This window comes from Colobus angolensis, unplaced genomic scaffold, assembly GCF_000951035.1.
Source record: "Colobus angolensis palliatus isolate OR3802 unplaced genomic scaffold, Cang.pa_1.0 Scaffold140, whole genome shotgun sequence".
In the NCBI taxonomy this organism is placed as follows: Eukaryota; Metazoa; Chordata; class Mammalia; order Primates; family Cercopithecidae; genus Colobus; species Colobus angolensis.
The window spans coordinates 115,770-137,452 of NW_012114489.1; the positions used below are offsets into that span (position 1 = coordinate 115,770).

General features: G+C 39.8%; 1 protein-coding gene across 1 annotated transcript in view; it reads left to right on the forward strand.

Annotated features, from left to right (window-relative positions):
• The window catches only part of PHEX (phosphate regulating endopeptidase homolog, X-linked), a gene marked incomplete at its 5' end in the record, with an annotated part of 182,031 nt that overhangs the window by 114,744 nt on the left and 45,604 nt on the right, over positions 1-21,683 (forward strand). Inside the window, one exon of the mRNA XM_011935153.1 lies at positions 9,014-9,072. Within this exon, the coding sequence (XP_011790543.1) occupies positions 9,014-9,072 (59 nt within the window). The remainder of the gene's footprint in view (positions 1-9,013; positions 9,073-21,683) is intronic.

Genomic DNA, 21,683 nt, shown 5'->3' on the forward strand with positions numbered 1-21,683 from the left:
CAGGATGGTCTCGATCTCCTGACCTCGTGATCCACCCGCCTCGGCCTCCCAAAGTGCTGGGATTACAGGTGTGAGCCACTGTGCCTGGCCAACTTCTTTCTTTCTAATTTGGATGCCCCTTATTTCTTTCTGTTGTCTGATTACTCTAGCTAGGACTTCTAATACTATGTTGAATAATAGTGGTAAAAGTGGGCATCCTTGTCTTGTCTAGATCTTAGAGGAAAGGCTTTCAGTTTTTCCCTATTCAGTGTGATACTAGCTGTGGCTCTGTCATATATGGCTATTACTCTGTTGAGGTATATTCCTTCCATACCCAGTTTTTTCAGGGTTTTTATCCTGAAACAATGTTGAATTTTATTAAATGCTTCTTTAGCATCAATTTACATGATCATATGCCCTGTGTTTCTTCCCACTGTGATAGGACAGCACTGAGTTCCAGTGCAAAGTCCCACAATCACTGTACTCTCCTTCCCCCGAGCACACAGATTTTTCTCTCTGTGCCCATGTTGCTGCTGCCGGGGAGTGAGGGAAGGGTGGTGTAGGCAGTTCAAGACTGGCTTTCCTACCCTCTTCAGTGCCTCTTTCCTTGATGTGATGTTAAAACCAGGTATTGTGATTGTTCACCTGGATTTTGGTTCTTATGAAGATGCTGTGTGTGTGTGTGTGTGTGTGTGTGTGTGTGTGCGTGCGTGCGTGTGTTTGTGTGGCTAGTTGTTCAGTTTGGTGTTCCTGCAGGGAGGACACTTGCTGGAGGTTTCTCTTCAACCTTCTTGCTCTACTGCATCCTCTACGTTGGCCAATTTTATCTGACAAAGCTGTGGCTTTTCACTCCCACCCCCAGTTGAGTCTACCCACTGGGGCGGCAAAGCTGCTGATTTCCCAGCCAGCCTTTTTCTGACAAATCTAAGGTCTCAATGAGCTAGGAGGGACAGGAGTAGTCTCAGGCAAAAAGGCCATAGTGCCTGCTCTACTTAATGCCAAGCTCTAGCAGTTTTTAAATATTAAATTTTGTTTAATTTATTGCTCCCCCTTGATCAATTCCCAGATTCCTAAAATGGCTGTTTGTTGACAGTGTTGTCCAGTTTTATACTTGGTTTTTGTAGAAATGATTTGTCAACCTTCTCATGCCATTATAACCGCAAGCCTGGCTTCCATGGGTTACAATTTTTTTCATGGTCCACTTTTTATCCTTGGCAAATATTCTGATTTCTCGATCTTTGACTGGTTCTTTTTATGCTCCCTAGTCTCTTGCCACTCTCCCTTTCAAGTCCCTGTTCTGTCCTGGCTTCTAGAAACTCTGAGCCCCCGTGCTTTCCCTTGGCTTAAGTGATGATTACCACTTCTCCCTCTTATGTTTCCATCCGGCCATCCCTGATCTCTGTCTTTCAAACCTTCCTATAATATGCACCTGAAGAATTCACTGGCGGTTACTGACTTTAAGAGGTAGGCCTAAAGCTGAATCTCTCCCCTACCTATCCCTGACTCCAGTCAAAAGCACAAAGGAAAAAAGCAGAAAAGGCTTTAGAACTGCTTTGAAAAATGATAGACAATGGTTTAAAGCCATTTGCTCCACTGTCTTTGGTTCTTTCCTGTCATCACATTATTTCTCAGTCCTCCTATCCTGTTTCATTCCCAATCTAAATTATTCAGTCGTTTTAGATTTAGAGTTCTTAAATCCAATGCTCAAATCTGATGACTTCGGCAAATGATTTCCAGTATCCCTATGACCATCTACATGTAATACGGTAGTCACAGATCTGTATAATCTTGCCCTTTAATATTTGCTTCAGATCAGTTCCAACTCTTTTTTTAAAAAAAAATCTGTGGAAAATTGAAGGATTTCACCAATTTTTTGGTGAATTTTCAGGGGCTCCTGCATATTGGCAATACAGCCAGTCTAATTATTTGATTTCAAAATGTCATTATTCATTTAGGTGTGTAGAAAGGCCTGGATTAGTAATTGAAAAACTCCTAAATGTATTATCTTTAACATCATCCTGGGATACTAATGAACTGTCAGATTCTAGTGGTCTTAACTATTTCTAATATTTTATTCATGCCTTAGAAATACACTGCTTTGTTGCTTAGGCAAACTGAGATTTGTGTGGTTTTCTTTTATGTCATTGAAAAACAAATAGCTCTTTCACAAGGGTGTTAAATTGGTTAACTTTTGGGAAAAGTTTTCCAGAAATGAAAATCAGTGCAATGCTTACAATTCTTGTTTCCTCAGTCTATATGTCTATTTCAGGGAAATAACATTTAGAAATTTAAGGTCTTCTTTGCATAGTAAAGGGATATGAGTAAATTCCTTTTCTTTTTTTAAAGGAAACATCTGGCTGGTCCTTTTCAGGCATTGTAGAGAATTTTAGCCTCATGATACTCATTGGCTTGAATTGACATCTTTCGGTTCTGAAAATTCATGAGTTAATCGAGTGGGGATGATTCTGGAGTAGCTCTACTACACTAGTTTACTTTGAACAGCACATCACGATTATATTTTCACAAAGCCCTGAAATAACATTTTGCTTCTTTGTGGGTGTAAGAGATAAAGACCCTTTATCTTTCATTCTCATGGAATCCATTTTAGCTGCACTAATGTGCATTAAGAAGTTTCTAAGGCAATGGGAAATGTCAGCAAGAATGAAATTAATTGGGTGGCCATCCCTGAAGGTACATATTTAGGGGTTGGTTCACAGAATTGTCACTTCATCAGCTTGCTTAAAAATAGAGGATTTACTTACTGCTTGGCTTGAGTTGAAAGTAATTTCTTTCCCTCGGGATCACCTTCTTTGACAGAAATTATTTTAAGTCAGTCTCACTATTAACTCACTCTCATTCTACTGTGACCAAACATGTCTGAATTCTCTATCTTTTGAAAAAAATGTAAAGATATATTAAATGTCTTTATAAATTATGTTCCTGCCCAGAACTTTTGTTTGCAAAAGCATTATCTATAGCATGGAATGGGAGTGATATAATCTGCAGGATATTAATAAGAAAGCAATAAATACACTATGGCTTTTCCATTCCATATTCCCTAGACTATCTGTAAGAGTTGATAAGAAAAATGTAAAACTTTAGCCTGATATATATCTATTTTATATGGTCCAAAGAAATAGGGGTACCAATGTCTTTTTCTTCAGATTCTTGTATTTTGGTATTATATTCCTTTTATGTATCACATTCTCCAGTATAATTTCGTCCCCATTATTTTGGGATTTGAAATTTCTATGAGACCTCTCCCTACCTTATCCACCAAATCCTTTCTCAAACACACACTGCAGAAGCACCCTAAAGACATAGTAAGAAGAATATAAAGCACTTGAATGATATTCTGTGTTTATTCAAGTGGATGTATACATAGCAATAAATTCATTTTAATGGATTTGTGATCTTCTGTTCAGCACATACCATTTGGACAGCAATGTGGTGTCCAATTGGAAGCTACTCTTTGTTCTCAGAAGGCTTTATCCAGTCCTCATACATTGCCCCTACATCTTCGAGCCAGCAGAGTGTCAAATCCTTCTCACCCCGGACTATCCCTGCCTTCCTGCTCTGCAGTGGCTCCTTCGACTTCCTCCTCTGTTGCATCTTTCTGATTCCAGCCACACAAGGTTGTCTGCTTTAAGGGCTTGTGATTAGATTGAGCCTACCTGAATAATCCAGGATAATCTCTCTATTTTAAGGTCCTTAAGCTTAATTACACCTGTAAAGTCCTTACTATGTGATGTAACATGTTCATAGGATCCAGGGATTAGGACTTGGCCATAATTTTACCTACTACAGGTAGCCAAGTTAGGTCAATAGAGGTGCTTTCCCATTCACTGTTTCCTCAGGAAAGTAGGCCAACCAGCAGTCAAAGCCCATAAGCAACTTAAAATCTTGTTGGGAGATAAGCTGTGCAAACTCAGATGCCTTCAGGGGCCAGCCAGTTAACAAATGGTTGACCTACATGGGTGTAAACAACAGGGAGTGGTGGGGACTGTGGAAAACTAGTAACTACACACACCACTTAAATAAATTCCAATTCAATCGTTTGTTAAGCCATTGTGTTCGGCAAGCAAAACAGTTTTCTGGGAAGATTCAGCCCATTGGGTTGGACTTAGTCTGTGGATAGCCAACTTTTCAGCACTCCATTTATCTATTGCTGTGTGACAAACCTCCCCCAAATTTAGAGTATTGAAACAGCAGTAATTATTTTTCTCTCTCATGGTTCTGGGGATCACTAGGCTCAGCTGCATGGTTCTTGTTTGTGGGGTTTTTTTTGTTTGTTTGTTTTTGTTTTTTGTTTGTTTGTTTTTCACAGAGTCTCGCTGTGTCACCCAGGCTGGAGTACATTGGCGTGATCTCAGCTCACTGCAACCTCCGTCTCCCAGATTCAAGTGATTCTCCTGCCTCAGCCTCCTGAGTAGCTGAGATTACAGGTGCCCGCCACCAAGCTCAGCTAATTTTTGTAGTTTTAGTACAGACAGCATTTCACCATGTTGGCCAGGCTGGTTTCAAACTCCTGACTTCAGGTGATCTGCCCGTCTCAGCCTCCCAAAGCACTGGGATTACGGGTGTGAGCCACTGCACCTGGCCATTTGTGGTCTTTCATGTAGTTCCAGTCAGATAGTGGCTGGGGCTGGTGTCATATGGAAGGCTACCTCTCTCACATGGCTAATGGTTGATGTTGACTGTTGATTAGAACATCTACATATGGCCTCTTCGTGTATGTTGGGTTTTCTTACAGCATGTTGATTGATATAGAAACTTCAAAGAGCAGCCTTTCTGAGAAAGAGGGAGGGAGGGAGGGTGGGAGGGTGTGCTTGTATGCATCAGGGGGAGGTTGTATCACCTTTAATTACCTAGCCTTGGAAGTCACACTGTCATTTCTGCTGCATATTATTCTTTAGAAGTGAGTCACTAAGGCTAACCCATAATCAAGGGGAGAGGAATTTGGATTCCATCTCTTAATGGGAGGAGTGTAAAAAAGTTCACAAACACATATTAAAACTAGCACATGTAGCCTTACATTAGAGAATAGTAAAAGTAAATATATAATAAACTTGGATGTAATACGGGAGATATACAAAATGCTTAACAGCTGGTTTGGCATGGGCCCTGAACAAATAGAAGAAATAACAGCATCAACAACTGGTAGGATCTACTGGTGCAGCTGCTTAATATCAGCTCTGGGTATTATCAAGGCTCCAAATGTGCCCTAGAGTCAATAAGAGCCCTGGGAGCTCAGGAATGGTAAGATCATGTGTCTGAAATAAGATGTTTACGTTATTCTTGTTGAAGCTTCAGAAGCTGCATTAAGTTCTAGTTTCAGAGATCGGTTGTTTGGTTTGCTTTGTCTACCTTTGTCTACTAGCAGTTAGGAACATTTTCCCTGCATAGCCCTTACCTGAATGTTTTAAAAGTTTGTTATTTCAAAGAGAGGGGGGTTGGGAAGAACAAAAAGAGAAGGGACAAGCTCTAGGAATACACATTATCTTTTGTATATATTATGATTCAGTCCAATGTTATTTAGAAGCCAAGGCGCCCACCTGGATTTTCCCCTCTTGACTTAGAAATGTTGGGTTCTTAGGATAGTGTATTAGTTTCCTATTGCTACTGTAACAAACTCCTAAAACCTTAGCAGCTTAAAACAACACAGATTTATTATCTCACAGTTCTCTAGGTCAGAAGTCTGGGGTAGCTTGGTTGTTTCTCTGCTTTGGATTTTATAAGGCTGAAATGAAGAGTGTCAGCCGGCTGGGCTTTTATGGGGAGGCTCTGGGAAGAATCCCCTTCCAAGGGGATTTAGGTTGTTGGCAGAATCCAGTTCTTTCTGGTTGTAGGGGTAAGGTCTTTACTTCCTTGCTGACTATTGCCTGGAAGCTACTCTTTGTTCTCAGAAGGCTTTATCCAGTCCTCATACATTGCCCCTACATCTTCGAGCCAGCAGAGTGTCAAATCCTTCTCACCCCGGACTATCCCTGCCTTCCTGCTCTGCAGTGGCTCCTCTGACTTCCTCCTCTGTTGCATCTTTCTGATTCCAGCCAGACAAGGTTAGACAACCTTGTTTGGGCTTGTGATTCTTTAAGGGCTTGTGATTACATTGAGCCTACCTGAATAATCCAGAATAATCTCTCTGTTTTAAGGTCCTTAAGCTTAATTACACCTGTAAAGTCCTTCTTACTATGTGATGTAACATGTTCATAGGATCCAGGGATTAGGACTTGGCCATAATTTTACCTACTGCAGGTAGCCAAGGTAGGTCAATAGAGGTGCTTTCCCGTTCACTGTTTCCTCAGGAAAGTAGGCCAACCAGCAAGTTTATGTTAAACACTAGGGCTTAATTGAAATACCCTAAATTTGAAGGAAAAGAATATGCATTTTATGGAAATATGTCTAGGTTTCGGTTTTGAAAAGAGAGGAGGCACTCCTTCTTGATTTCCAGTAATGTCTACAGTATAATATAATGCTTAGGAGAACTGGTTTGAAGTCAGACAGACCAGGCCTTGTGCAAGTACATAATGCTCCTAAGTCTCATTATCCTCATCTGTGAAATGGGCTAATAATTCCTATGTTGCCGTGGGGAAAAACTGATGAATAGAAGGTGCTTAGGACATAGTAAGTGCTCAGTGAATGTTAGCTAATAATAAGGACAATGAAAACAGAATGACATATTCTTAGACTTCTTTATAGTTGGGGAGAAGGTATGAGTTTATCAACTAGTGTCAACAATTGGATTTCGCATTAGTTTCATATTAACCTGACATAAATTAATTTGTTAGTCTGACATAATTATTTTATTAGAGATAAATGAGTAAAACAATTGTTCTAGAAAGGGATTTATACACATATTTTTTTCTTTCTTTCCTTTTTTATTTTTTTAGAGACTCGAACTTCTGGACTCAGGCAGTCCTCCTGCCTCAGCCTCCCAAGTAGCTGAAACTATATTTGCATACCATTGCTGGGCTTATGAGTTTATTTTTAGCAATTTAGCTTAAGATGAATTGCTTGGTTTTAATCATAACAAGCAGTCACTGAAACTTAAAACCATCTAAGTCAGGGGTTGGCCACTATGCCTGTGGGCTAAATCTCACCTGCTGCCTGTTTTCGTATGGCCCGTGAGCTAAGAATAATTTTTAGAGATAAATGTTTGCAGTCGGTTTGATGATGGGGAAGCCCTAACTTCATTTGGTTTTTTGTTTTTGTTTTTTAATTAAAATAATTTTTGTTGGTATGTAGTAATTGTAAATATTTATGGGGTACATGAGATATTTTGATACAGGCCTGCAATGCATAATCACATCATGGAAAATGGGAGTACCTATCCCCTCAAGCATTTATCCTTTGTGTTACAAACATCTGCTTATATTATTTTCGTTATTTTAAAATGTACAATTATTATTGACTATAGTCACCCTGTTGTGCTATCAAATACTAGATCTTATTCACTCTTTCTAACTATATATTTTTTGTACCCATTACTCATCCCCACTTCTCCCCCATTCCCCTACCGCCCTTCCCAGCCTCTGGTAACCATGCTTCTACTCTCTATCTCCATGATTTCAATTGTTTTAGTTTTTAGATCGCACAAATACGTGAGAACATGCAATGTTTGTCTTTCTGTGCCTGGCTTATTTCACTTAACATAATGACCTCCAGTTCCATCCATGTGTTGCAAATGACGGGCTCTCATTCCTTTTTCTGGCTGAATAGTACTCCATTGTGTAAAAGTACCATATTTTCTTTATCCATTCATCTGTTGGTGGACACTTAGGTTGCTTCCAAATCTTGGCTATTGTGAACGGTGCTGCAACAAACATGGGAGTACAGATATCTCATCAATTATTTTCTTTCCTTTGGGTATGTACCCAGCAGTAGGGCTGTTGGATCATATGGTAGCTCTATTTTTAGTTTTTTGAGGAACCTGCAAATTGGATAAGCATAACTTAGAACTCCAGTTAAGCAAAATGTTATCTCACCCCAAAATAATTCCATTATTTTCATTAATAGGCCTGTATTAGAAATAATTGTACTCAGCCGGGCATGGTGGCTCACGCCTGTAATTCCAGCACTTTGGGAGGCTGAAGTGGGTGGATCACTTGAGGTCTGGAATTTGAGACCAGCCTGGCCAACATGCTGAAACCCTGTCTCTGAAAGAAAAAAAAAAAGAAATAATTGTACTTGATTACTATTATTATTTTTTGAATTTCATCAATAAAATTTGTGGACAATTTGCTCTTAAGTACCTACGTAATATCCTTGATTTTGCCTCTTTGCCTATAAAGCCTAAAATATTTATGATCTCACTCTTTACAGAAAAAAATTTGCTGACTGCTGATCCAAGTAACCTATTGTGCATTTAAGATTTGGGTGTAGACTCCTCTTAGATAGAAGGGATCCTTAAGATGTCCTAATGCAGTGCCTTAATTTTATAGCTAAAACTAAACCCCAGGAAGATAGGTGACTCTTCCCACACAATTCAGCTAGTTAGTGATAGAGGCAGTACACTTTCCACTGGAGCAGGCAGACCCTCTGGGTAGCATAGTTGGACTTTATTCATCTTTCTTTGAATGGACCTCTGTGTTGTCACCAATCCAGAACTTTTTAAAGGACAGGCCAGAGGTGATGCAGCATAGAAACACAGTTGTCCATTCAACCCATTGAATAGGGCCTGGCAAATAAATACTTGCTGTGTTTCCATTTCAGGGAGAGCCCTTTAGATTCTAGAATTTCTCATGAAAACTTTTTCAAAAGCACTGGTATGCTGACTTTTTTTTCTGTTAAGTTAGTAACAATAAATAACTGTGCATGTTAATATATTTTCATTGAGCCATGTTCAATTTAGGATGAGATTGTTCATTGAGCAGTACAGTCACCCTAAACTGAGGGAATAATTTCCCCTCGTGTCCAACATCCCCATTGTTCCGTGGTTATCTGCTAATAAACCCAGCCATGCTGTGTTTGTCTTTGCTTCCCTCCTGCCTGTGCAATGATGATTACTCTCTGGCATTTGTTTCTTTTTCTACAGGTGGTTTACAAATCCAACGACCGTCAATGCCTTCTACAGTGCATCCACCAACCAGATCCGTGAGTACTGGTTCCTTGTCTCCTTGGTAATCTGGTATAAAATGGAAGGAACTTTTCCATGACTGATGGAGGGTAAGGCATTCCTTATTTCCCCCAAAAGTGGCAGGGTATGCTGGTGAAGGAAGGTTGTTTTCCTACCTATATGCCAAATTTTCCTCACTCTCTTCATCTTACTAGTTTTTTTTTAAAGCTTTATGTCACCATTGATGGAAAAAAAATCAACTACAGTAAACCAAATTAAACCATAATGAAATCTGCCATGAAAAGGAGCAAGTTTCCACTTTCCTCTCATAATGGCCTTACTGATTTTGTTCATACCAGTTTGTTCGTTCCTAGGATTGGTGGGGAAAACAGCAGGTAACTGAGCAGATTGTAGAACCTGAGAGGACCATCTGTATGTAAGAAAGAAGCTTGGAAATATTCTTATTAACGCTAGGAAGTTATGTCTTGAGGTTTTCTACTTACATGTATCAGGTATATGTAATTAAAAATACCATGATAAATTTTAAAAATTATTATTTTTATTATTTTTTCAAGACAGAGTCTCCCTCTGTCACCTAGGCTGGAGTTTAGTGGTGTGATCTCGGCTCACTGCAACCTCTGCCTCCCAGGTTCAAGTTATTCTTGTGCCTCAGCCTCCTGAGTAGCTGGGAGTACAGGTGTGCACCACCATGCCCAGCTAAATTTTTTTTATTTGTATTTTTAGTAGAGATGGGGTTTTGCCATGTTCGCTAGGCTAGTCTCAAACTCCTGGCCTCAAGTGATCTGCCCACCTTGGCCTTCCAAAGTGTTGGGATTAGAGGCGTGAGCCACTGCACCTGGCCTTAAAACATTATTAAGATCTGTTTGGCACAAATAAAAAGTCTGACAGCATCCAGCCTTGGCAATAAGGACACACACTCATTGCTGGTGGCAAGATAGATTAGCTCATCCACTTTGCTGGGCAATTTGACAATATCTCAAAAAGCTGCAGATGTCCATGCATACCTGTGACCATGACCTGTGCTCCTGGAATGTGCTCTAGTGCTGTGATTCTTGAAATGTGGTCCTTGGACCTGCAGTAATAGCATCATGGGGGATCTTGTTAGAAATGCTAATTCCCAGGCCCCGCCTTAGATCTGTTGATCAAACTTTGGATGTGGAGCTCAGAAATCTGGTGCAATAAAACCTGCAAGTGATTGTAATATATGCTAAAGTTTGGGAACAGTTACCCTAGAGAACTCTTGCACAAGGCATAAAGAAGCCCAAGCGAAAATGCTCATAACAGTATTTATAATACTAGAAAAAGCAAAATAACCTACGTATTCCTCTGCAGGAAGATGAGTCAAATGTGGCATATTCACACAAAGGAATACCATAAAGCAGTGAAAACTGAGCAATATAAACATGGATGAATTTCACAAGTATTAGGTTGTGCAGAAAAATACAACTTGGGAAAATATATCAAGTATGATATATGATATAAATAAAGTTGAAACTCATGCAGAACAATTCTACACATTGTTTGGCGGTCCATCCATTTGCAGTGTAAGTGTAAAGACATTCATGAGAATGACAAACACCAAATTCTGGTTGGTGGTGGCTTGTCTTGGGGAAGGTGGGCAACTCCTGCTCAAATCCTTGCTGGTTTCTCCTCATTTCCTATATCTCTTAATGATGGCATGCCCCAAGGCTCAGTCCTTGCACCTTTTCTGTTCTCTTTTTCTCCATCTTTGCTCACTTGCTTGGTGATAACATCTAATCTCATGGTTTTAATCACATTTCTATGGTGTTGAATGCAGGGGATGGAATTTACCACCCTTGTTCATACCACTACTATCTCCCACCTGGATTATGGGAATACATTCCTCATTGGCCTCCCTGCTTTGTTCTTACCCCCCTTCAGTCTATTCTAAATATAATATTGTCGCAATTTTAAGACTTTTTACAATCACGTCGTGTCAGTTCCTTGCTCAAAAGCTTTTATCAACATCCCATCTCACTCAGAGAAAGAACCAAATTATTTATAATGGCCTTAAGGTCTGTTATCTTTCTGCCCGTAACTCCTGCTACTCTCCCTCTTCCTCCCTCCTTCTGTTCCAGCCACACTGGCCTCCTTCGTGTTTGCAGAGCACATCTGACACGCTCTGCTCTGGGGATATTTATACCTGGGGTTCGCTTTCTCTTGGAAAACTTCCCCAAGTGACCTGCCTGGTTTATGCTCCCATTGCCTTCAAATCTTTATTCAAACTGGCCTTCCCTCTGGCCAGTCAGCCAGTCTGCCGTGGGTCCTCCATACTGGCCGTTGTTCCTACAGGACTCTGTAGTCCTGTACACAGGTAGACAGGTCAGAGGGGACAGCTCTGTAGACAGGTCAGAGGGGACAGCTCGAAGGCTGTGGCTGCCCACTACTAGCTGGCACATCTTCTTAGAGCCGCCATCGTGTGGCCACTGTTAGGAATAGCAGTCTCTGCCTGACTTTGGTCTGAGAGAGAAATGAACAGAAAGAAGACAGACAAGCAGATGGCGGGGTTTTTTTATTTATACGTTAATTTACATAACCAAGTAAGTTGTTAAATATTTTGAATGTCACTTCTTACTATATAAATATTCATTATCACTAAGCTACCATTGCTTTCTTAAGGTCCTAAATGCCAACTTGAGAACGAAATTGCATATGTTATATGGGAACTTATGACATTTGAGTTATTAATTATAACTAATACTTATAATAATTTAATATATTATTAATTATAATCACATTTACAATATTCTATTGGGAAATAGAAATCGTTTAGATTATTCACTTAAAAACGTTTTATTAATATTTGGTACATGCAAAAGAACATATGTAGCATTTTGGCACATGTAAGTTATAAAGAATATATGAAAACATGACAAAATTAATATGTGCCTATGATGCCCTCACCCAATCAGGAACCATCCTTCCCACTAACCACAGAGGTAACAGTCTTCTGATTTGAGGGTTTATCATTTTTTTGTTGTTTTTTAAAATAAAACTTTAATTATATAGGTATCCCTAAACAATATGTTGTTTATTTTTACTTGTTTCTTAGTATAGTAAAAATGGTATCTTACTGTATGCAATCTTAAACAACTGTGTTTTTTTAGTCAATTTGTTTTTAGGATTTGTCTGTGTAGCATGTGATAGTAGGCTGTTTTCATGTTCACTGCTGTATAATATTTCATGACTGTACCCCCAAATTGCTTATTCTTCTATTGTCCAGCCTATGTGTCCCCACACCCAGGTTTTTGCTTATGAACAGTGCTGCTCTGCATATTTTTGTGACTGTCTCTTGAAACAAGTGTCTGAGGGTATACACCCAGGAATGGAATTATTGGCTGATAGGAAGAAGTTATCTACCAGATAACATCAAATGTTTTCCAAAGCTGGTGTTCCAAAATACAGAAGTGTTTCTGTTGTTCCTCATTTTCATCAACTCTTGGCATTGGTAGACTTAATTTTCACCAGTCTAGCGAGTGTAAGAGATCAGCTCTTATGCAAGAAAAGCCAATGTTTCCGCATCCACTTTAAAATGTCACTGAAGGCTTACTACTCCTTAGGGTACTTAAGTGTGTCTAACAATAGTTCCATCAGGGTTCGCCCCTGCTCAGCCTTTTTCTTGCCTGCGAAGGGCTGATCCTATCAGAGGTTTACTGAGGAAGAAGCCATTTCAGGGTAAACCAATGGTTTCATGAAAGCTCATGGACACAGGGGTTTTTAACATGAACAATTTGAAACAGTATTGTAATTAAGAGATTCAAGCTGTTTCTGTTTTCCTAATGACCAGTGCTTGCTCTCCTTGTAAATTACATTCCCAGGCAAGATGACAAGGAATCTTTTGGGGGAGTTTTTTTTTTCCCCTCTCTCCTTTCTGATTTTCCGGACTACAAATTAAGACAGGTGGAGTTTCTTCTTACACATTTCCCCACTGGGTTTCCTGGGACTTCCCCCACCCTACAACTGCCTTCTTTTTGCTTCACTGAAGAAGTGAAAAATTGAGGTGATTCTCTAAAATGAACATCTTTATTGATTAGGGGCTGATTCTGACAGCATGTGGCCATCTGTTTAATTGGGTTTTACATCTAAGATGTAACTATACTTAGTAACGTGATTTATGACAATTTCATTCAGTTCCCATTATCACTTTCTGATTTATGCCACTTAAATCTGCTTCTGCATGCAATAGAGACTTGAGTAGAAAGTAGAAAAACCTGTAGTTTTTTTTTTTCCCCCAAATCCTATGCCTTTGTGTGGAACCCTATGATTTGTGGCCATCTTTCAATGTTAGATTTTTACAGGGTGGTTACAACTTCTTATTTTTCTTCCCTTGTCAAGCTGGGTAGCAACGTCTCTAGACATGGAGCATAGTGTGAAATTATAATGATTTAAATCTGCTGTATGAGGAGTTATACTCAGTAGCTGTCATCAAATTTAATTATATTTGAATAAAGTGGTTAAAGAGGAGAACAAAGATCTGAGATGATTGGTGCTTAACCCTAACTTTGTGATAACTGTGACACTGATCTCGCTGCTTTTCAGAGGGGCAAGGTAAGAACATGAATGGGAGATCTAGTTTGTATGGCCTTAGTCGAGGTTTTTATCCTTCCAGACCCCTATTGTCCTGTCTGCCACATGTTGAGGCTATCTAGCCCATAGGGTTTAGGGGAGGATTTAATGAGATGAATTTGTAAAGTGCCAGCACATTGCCAAGCTCAGGGCTTGTATATCTAAACCTGGCATGCCAGGAACCCCTGCGATAACCATTGTGTCACAGGACAAACAGCAAAATATAAAGATTGGCAGGGGGGATTATTTCAAACTTTTGCCCTCAAGAGATCTTAGGCCGGGCATGGTGGCTCACGCCTGTAATCCCAACACTTTGGGAGGCTGATGCAGGTGGATCACCTGAGGTTGGGGGTTCCAGACCAGCCTGGCCAACATGATGAAACCTCATCTCTATTAAAATATAAAAATTAGCCAGGGAGGCTGAGGCAGGAGAATCACTTGAACCTAAAAGGCAGAGGTTGCAGTGAGCCGAGATTGCGCCACTGCACTCCACCCTGGGCGACAGAGTAAGACTCTGTCTCAAAAAAAAAAAAAAAAAAAATATATATACAAAAAACATTTTTGAATATTAATAAGGCACAACCAGTTTGGAAAAGTGTTTGACAGTTTGCTGATATCTCCTATTACCCAGAAATTCCACTCCCAATAAAATAAGCAGATCTGTATGCCTACCAAAAGACATGTACAGGAGTGATCAGAACAGCTTTATTCATAACAGCAAAAACCTGGAAAAAACCTAATGTCCATCAACAGAAGAGGTAAATAAGTTGTGGTATATTCTTATAATTGAATCTTATACAGCCATGAAAAAATGAACTGTTCCACATTATAATATGTATGCATGCCACTGACTAAATGCTGAGTAAAAAAAGCCAGGTATAAGACTAAATACTGTTCTGTTTCATGTGTATAAAGTTCAGGCACAAGCAAATAAATCTATATGATAGAAGTAAAAGAATGACTACCTTTGTTGGGGGTATTGACTGAGAGGAGGTGTGTGACACATTCTTTATCTTGATCTCAGAGATGGTTACACAGGTGATACAAGAGTAAAAACTCACTCTGTTCTATCATTAAGATTTGTGTCTGGCTGGGTATGGTGGCTCACGCTTGTAATCCCAGCACTTTGGGAGGCCAAGGGGGGAGGATTGCTTTAACCCAGGAGTTCGAGACTAGCCTGGGCAATATAGCAAGACCCTGTGTCTACAAAAAAACAACAAAAAATTAGCTGGGTATGGTGGCATGCGCTTGTAGTCCCAGCTACCCTGGAGGCTAAGGTGGGAGGATTGCTTGAGCCTAGGGGTTTGAGACTGCAGTGAGCTATGAATATGGCACTGTACTCCAGCCTGGGTGACAGAGCAAGATCCTGTCTTTAACAACAACAAAACTTTATGCTTTTACTGTATGTTAAGAGACACCGCCAAATAAATGGGAACACTGCTCCTTTTCTCCATAAAAATGTTTGGAACAGCATATAGTATGCATGGACATCTTGAGCTAATAATAGGTTGCCTCAGGCTAAGTCTCTAGAGGTATGGACCAGGCATTGGCAAACTTTTTCTGTAAATTTCCAGATAGTAATATTTTTGGCTTTGCAAGCCATACTGTCGTTGCTGTAATTTCTCAACTCTGCCATGGCAGCCATAGACAATTCATAAACCAATGAGCCTGGCTGTGTTCCAGTAAAACTTTATTTACAAAACAGGTGGCAAGGCTGCAGTTTGCCAGCCCCTAGAGTAGCATGCTTTGAGAGAATGGGCTCCAGTGTGCCATTGAGGAGTGTTCTGACTCAGCTTCCATGGTTCTTTGGATCTATTCAGGTAGTGGTAGTGGTGGGAAGAGTGAACAGCTCATATTCGGTTTTCATTTCTACTAACATGGATTGATCTTTAGAAGAAAATTCATTTTAAGTATTCAATATCAATGAATATTTGAAAAGCACCTCGTTTAAGTATTTAGTTTGTATTTTCGTACATCTCAAATCAAGTTAAGGAAGTATTTTAAACAGATAAGATCTTGGCTTGAAAACAAGCATGGCCTAAGGGCTAAAACCAATGATTTTATTATCTTTGCTGTTATACACAAGGGATTTTTTTCCCTCAGTTTAATCACAGATATTCTGCTAAAGAAGATAAGCCTTTGTCCAGAGGCTGGGCTTATGCTGGCATCGAATTATGGAATTAATCTGGAAATCAAACATAGATTTGTTTTGCTGTTAAGGAAATAACTGTGTTTCAAACTGGGGAAATTTCTCATACTTCATTGGCTCTACCTGAAACCATAAAGTAAAAGCTAAGTTAGCAAATACTCACCTGTGGCTTCTCTTGGAATGTAATGAAATTAAATCTTTGAATCCACTTGATGTTCCATTTGGGGACATGGGAAAATAAGGCTAATATATAGAATTTGAGAGTAATCTTCCATTGTTTTTAGAGCTAGAAAGAAACTTAGTGGTCACCTCATCCAAATTTCTTGTTACCTAAAAGAGATCCTGACACTCAGAGCAATTCTTAGTAATTTTTTTCCACTTATTCACTTGATAAGGCCCCAGTGATTTTCAATTCCTGGTATTCATGCCCCTGTCTAGTCCCCTGCCACACTGAGTAAGGCTTACCACGGTAACTAATAGGATGCTATGGGAAATTCTAGACTACGACTTCTGAGGCTGGGTCATGTTTTTTGGATTGTTCACTCTGGAGGAAGTCAACCACCACATTGTGAGGGCATTCAGGGAGCTCACAGAGAGGTCCACATGTGAAGGAACTGGGGCCCCCTGCCCATTAGGAGCACCATATGAGTGCACCATCTTGGAAGTAGATCCCCAGGACAGCCAGGCCTTCAGATGACTGTTGCCCAGGCTGACATCTTAGGTGCAACCTCCCGAGACACTGATATAGAACCACCCAAATAAGCTGTTTCCAAATTCCTGACCCAGAGAGATGGGGAGATAGTAACTATGTCTGGGGATGATTTGTTACACAGCAAGAGGTAACTAATATAGCTATTAGACCATGCCCAGGTGCTAACTGAGTTTGGTAGGAGGGTATATAACATTGTGTGGTGTAGTGGTTAAGAGTGTGAGCTCTGAAGTATGACAGTTTGATTTTGAATCTTGGCTTGGCCACTAATAACTTGCAACCTTGGGCAAGTTACTTAACATCTTTAAGCTTCAGTTTAATTATCGGTAAAATGGAGATAATAGTAGTAACCATCCAATAGGGTTGTTGTGAAAATTAAATGATACTATATATATAATATCTAATGTTATCTAGTATGACATTTTATAATCTAATATTAGATATACAATATATAATAATATATAATAAATGTTAATTATATCTAATATTAATATACATTTATATATTGAAATTTTTAAAGGTTTTAATATTTTAATATATGTTTAATGAATTATTTAATATACATTTATATATTGAAATTTTTAAAGGTTTTAATATTTTAATATATGTTTAATGAATTATTTAATATACATTTATATATTATAAATTATACATATAATATTTATATAATATAGATCCATATGTAACATATAAGTATATATTAAATTATATATAACTTCTGTATGTTAATATTATATATAATATCATTTAATCTTAACCCTATAGGATGGTTACTACTATTTTATATATGTGTATATATATGAATATAATGCTTGGCATAGAGTATGGTTCATAGTAGGCACTCAATAAACATTAGCTATTAGTCCTTGCTTTTGAGGAGCTGGGAGAGAGAGACTTGTTACCAGGTCATTTAGAGGACATCATGGTGAGTGTGCAACAGAAGGGTGTGCAATGCATTCTGGGAGCCACAGTGGAGAGGCAGTTAAGCCTTGGGGAGTCAAGATTGGATTCCCAATGAAACTGATGTTTGAGCGGACTTCGGAAAGAAAAAGAAATTTCTCTGGGCAGAGAAGTGAGATTAGGGCATTCAGGAAGAAGCACTGTTGTTTGATGCAAAGGCAGCAGACCTGGTGGAACATAGCACAGGAACAGGCTGTGAGATGGCCACAAATGCTGGGGCACAGCTTACACTGGTGGAAGAGACAGCAAAGGGAATGATGGGAGATGATATGCAGAAGGAAGGCTTTGTGGGTTGTGTCAAAGAATGGGCCAGAGAGAGCTAGTATAGTTTTTGTCGGGGGAGGGGGGCACAAATAACTTAAGTTTTACTTCTGTATTAGTCTGTTTTCACACTGCTAATAAAGACATACCCAAGACTGGGTAATTTATAAAGGAAAGAGGTTTAATGGACTCACAGTTCCATATAGCTGGGAGGCCTCACAATTATGGTGGAAGGAGAAGGAGCAGCAAAGACATGTCTTACATGGTGGCAGGCAAGAGAGTGTATGCAGGGGAACTCCCATTTATAAAACCATCAGATCTCATGAGACTTATTCACTATCATGAGAACAGCATGGGAACAACCTGCCCCCATGATTTAATTACCTCCCACTGGGTCCCTCCCACAACATGTGGGAATTATGGGAGCTGCAATTCAAGATGAGATTTGGGTGGGAACACATCCAAACCATATCAACTTCCTTAATCCTAGTATTAGAGATCATGGCCTGGAGAGGGACAGACTGCAGCCACTAGGACCAGTTAGGAGTTTTGCAAATGACTCAAGAGAAGGACGGGGAGGGCCTAAACTTAGGCAATGACAGGGGGGAGGAGGAGTAGGAAGTGGATAAATCAAATTCTAGGAGATGATTCTCAAATAACTGCATGATGATAATGCAGATAGCACAGTGATCCTCCCTTATCCATGGTTTTGCTTTTCATTGTTTCAGTTACCTAGGGGCAACCAAGTTCTGAAAATATTCAGTAGAAAATGCCAGAAGTAAACAGTTCCTAAGTTTTAAACTGTGTGCCATTCTGAGTAGCATGATGAAATCTCTTGCTGTCCAGCTCTGTGCCATCTGGGACGTGAATCATCTCTTTGTCCAGTGTATCCATGCTGTATATGCTACTTGCCTGTTAGTCATTTAGTAGCTGTCTCAGTTTTATCAGATCAACTGTCATAGTGCTTGTGCCCAAGTAACCCTTATGTTACTTAATAATGGCCCCAAAGCATAAGAGTAGTGATGCTGGCAATTCAGGTATGCCAAAGAGAAGCTTCCTTTCAGTGCGAAGGTGGAAGTTCTCCACTTAAGGACATTTAAAAAGAAATCATATACTGAGGTTGCTAAGATCTACAGTAAGAACAAATCTTCTATACATGAAGTTGTGGAGGAAAAATAAATTTGTGCATTGTGTACGTGTGTGTATTGGTTTGGTACTCTCTGAGGTTCCAGGTGTCCACCAGGGGTCTTGGAACATATCCCCCAAGGACAAGGCAGGGGACTACTGTAATTTTCTAACTTTTCCACTAGGGTTTTACAAGACTTCCATCAAATAGAGATTATAACTGTTCTGTGCAGCTACACTTTGCTGAGAAACCATTAATATGCCAAGCATTTTGCCAGGTGCTTTAATGTATGTTATCTCTAATCTTCACAGTAGTTCTATAAACTTGGCATTATGGGCTCATTTTACAGAAGAAGAAACTGAAGCTCAGAGAGGTGATGTAACTTGCAAAAGACTGCACAACTAGCAAATTGCAGAACTGGGAGTATAACCCAGCTTATCTGATTGCATCCTGTTTATCGTCACACTACACTGTTCAAAACTGGATAGGAAATGTGAGAATTACAGTCATGCGATAGGCTAGGTGCAGTGGCTCACGCCTGTAATCCCAGCACTTTGGGAGGCTGAGGTGGGTGGATCACTTGAGGCCAGGAGTTCAAGACCAGCCTGGCCAACATAGCGAAACCCTGTCTCTACTAAAAATACAAACGTTAGCTGAGCGTGGTGGCCAGTGCCTGTAATCCCAGCTACTCAGGAGGCTGAGGCATGAGAATCACTTGAACCTAGGAGGTGGAAGTTGCAGTAAGCAGAGATCGTGCCACCGTACTCCAGTCTGGGTGACAGAATGGGACTCTGTCTCAAAAAAAAAAAAAAACAAAAAATAAAAAATAAATGAAATAAAAAATAGCTAGGAGATGATATACATGAACACACTCTGAAAAGGTTAAGGGTATGATATAAATGTGTTAGAATTATCATTATTATGTCATCCCCTCACCCATGCTGCTCTTTCACTAGTTGGGGGATTGTTTCTCTTCTGGTATGGAAACAAGATATTATAGAATGTAGGGCAGCCAGGAGGTGAGAGAAGTTCAGACGGTCCCCAAGTCCTACTGATTTCATGTCCAAAAGGGCAGTGGCATCGAGCAGTTCATTATTGCCTCTTCTAAGAGGGCTGTTCTCTGCAAGCTTTTTGGCTAAGCCTGTGATCTCCTTGGGTCTTTAGCTTATGGGAAGAGTGGAGGAGGGGTTATTCCATAGGCTAGCTTAAAAGGAGTATTTAGATATACTCCCCAAAAAGGCTTTACTTTCCAAAATTTACACTGAGATTTTAAAAGTTTTGTTAAGTGAAGTCATGAACAAACTTCGAATAGTTTGCGAAATTGGCAGATGATGCACTTAGCAAGGTTGTGGAACACCCGCAACAACTTTTTTTTGTTTTTGTTTTTGTGACGGAGTCTCACTCTGTAACCCAGGCTGGAGTGCAATGGCGCGATCTTGGCTCACTGCAACCTCCGCCTCCTGGGTTCAAGTGATTCCCCTGCCTCAGCCTCCTGAGTAGCTGGGATTACAGGCGCTCACCACCATGCCTGGCTATGTTTTTTAAATATATATTTTTAGTAGAGACAGGATTTTGCCATGTTGGCCAGGTTGGTCTCAAACTCTTGACCTCAAGTTATCTACCTGCCTCGGCCTCCCAAAGTTCTGGGATTGCAGGCGTGAGCCACCGTGCCCAGCCCTGCTACACCTATTTTAAGGCATTCTTGTCCTGGTCTAGTTGAGGAATTTGGAGGTCCTGATACAGCCCCCCAGTTTCTGAAGCCTAACCAAGGAGGCTTCTGAGAATGGTGTTCTGTATAGTATCACGGGAGGACAAAGGTAGCCTCATCTGGAAAGCTCTGCAGTCTCATGGGATTCCTGTTACCATGGTAAGTCCCAGAACCAATGCCTGTAAGGATGCAATTTGCCACTTACAGGGTATTTATAAATGCCGTTTTCAGACACAGTGCACTGGGCAGGTTGGCTGCAGGGCTGGTAGTAGGAAAGCATGAAATGATTATCAGAGTCACCCTGATTAAAGACAGGGTGTGAGTGGGGCACTCACTGGCAACTGCCTGGATGTAAGTAAGCCAGGGTGAGGTGAGCATAGGAACCTAAAAACCAGCCATGGGAACAGGAGACAGGATGTCAGGGAGAAATCTCATTAATTGAGCTTGATGGTCACAATCCCATTTGTCTTCTCTTTAAAAAATAAATTGTCTTTTACCCTTATTACAAAAGTAGTTCATAATTATTGCAGAAAATCTAGAAAAATTTTTGGTGAACTAAAAAAATTGAAAAAGTTAGTATCATTTAAAGATAGTCATGGTTAATACTTTTGTTGAATACCACTGAAATGTACGTTTATCTACAAATGTTTTACAGTTTAACTATGGACTCATCCAATAGTACTACTTTTTCCCCACTGAACATTGTAACATGAATATTTTTTTCCATTTATTACATATTCTTCTAAGTCATCGAGTGTAGTGTTCAACTGAGAAAACACCTTATTTAATTACTTCCTAATGGACATTTCGGCTGTTTCCCTATTGTTAACATTCTGTATTGATAGGTTTTGTGACTTTTTGTATAAATCTGAGACCATTTCTTTAGAGTAAATTCCTAGAAGTGGAGGATTTCCTGTATCAAATGGTGTGTCCCATTTGAGGGTTTTGAAATGCGTCTTACCCAACTTCTCTCAAGAAAGTGGTACAAATTTGTATTACCACTAACAACAGATGAGATGGTTTAACCTTTAATGAGTTGCATCTTAAAGATACTGTTGGAGGAAATGAATAGAGAGACTTAGTTTTTTGTCTAATTGATATGGGGAAAATGTTAGTCACATTTCATTC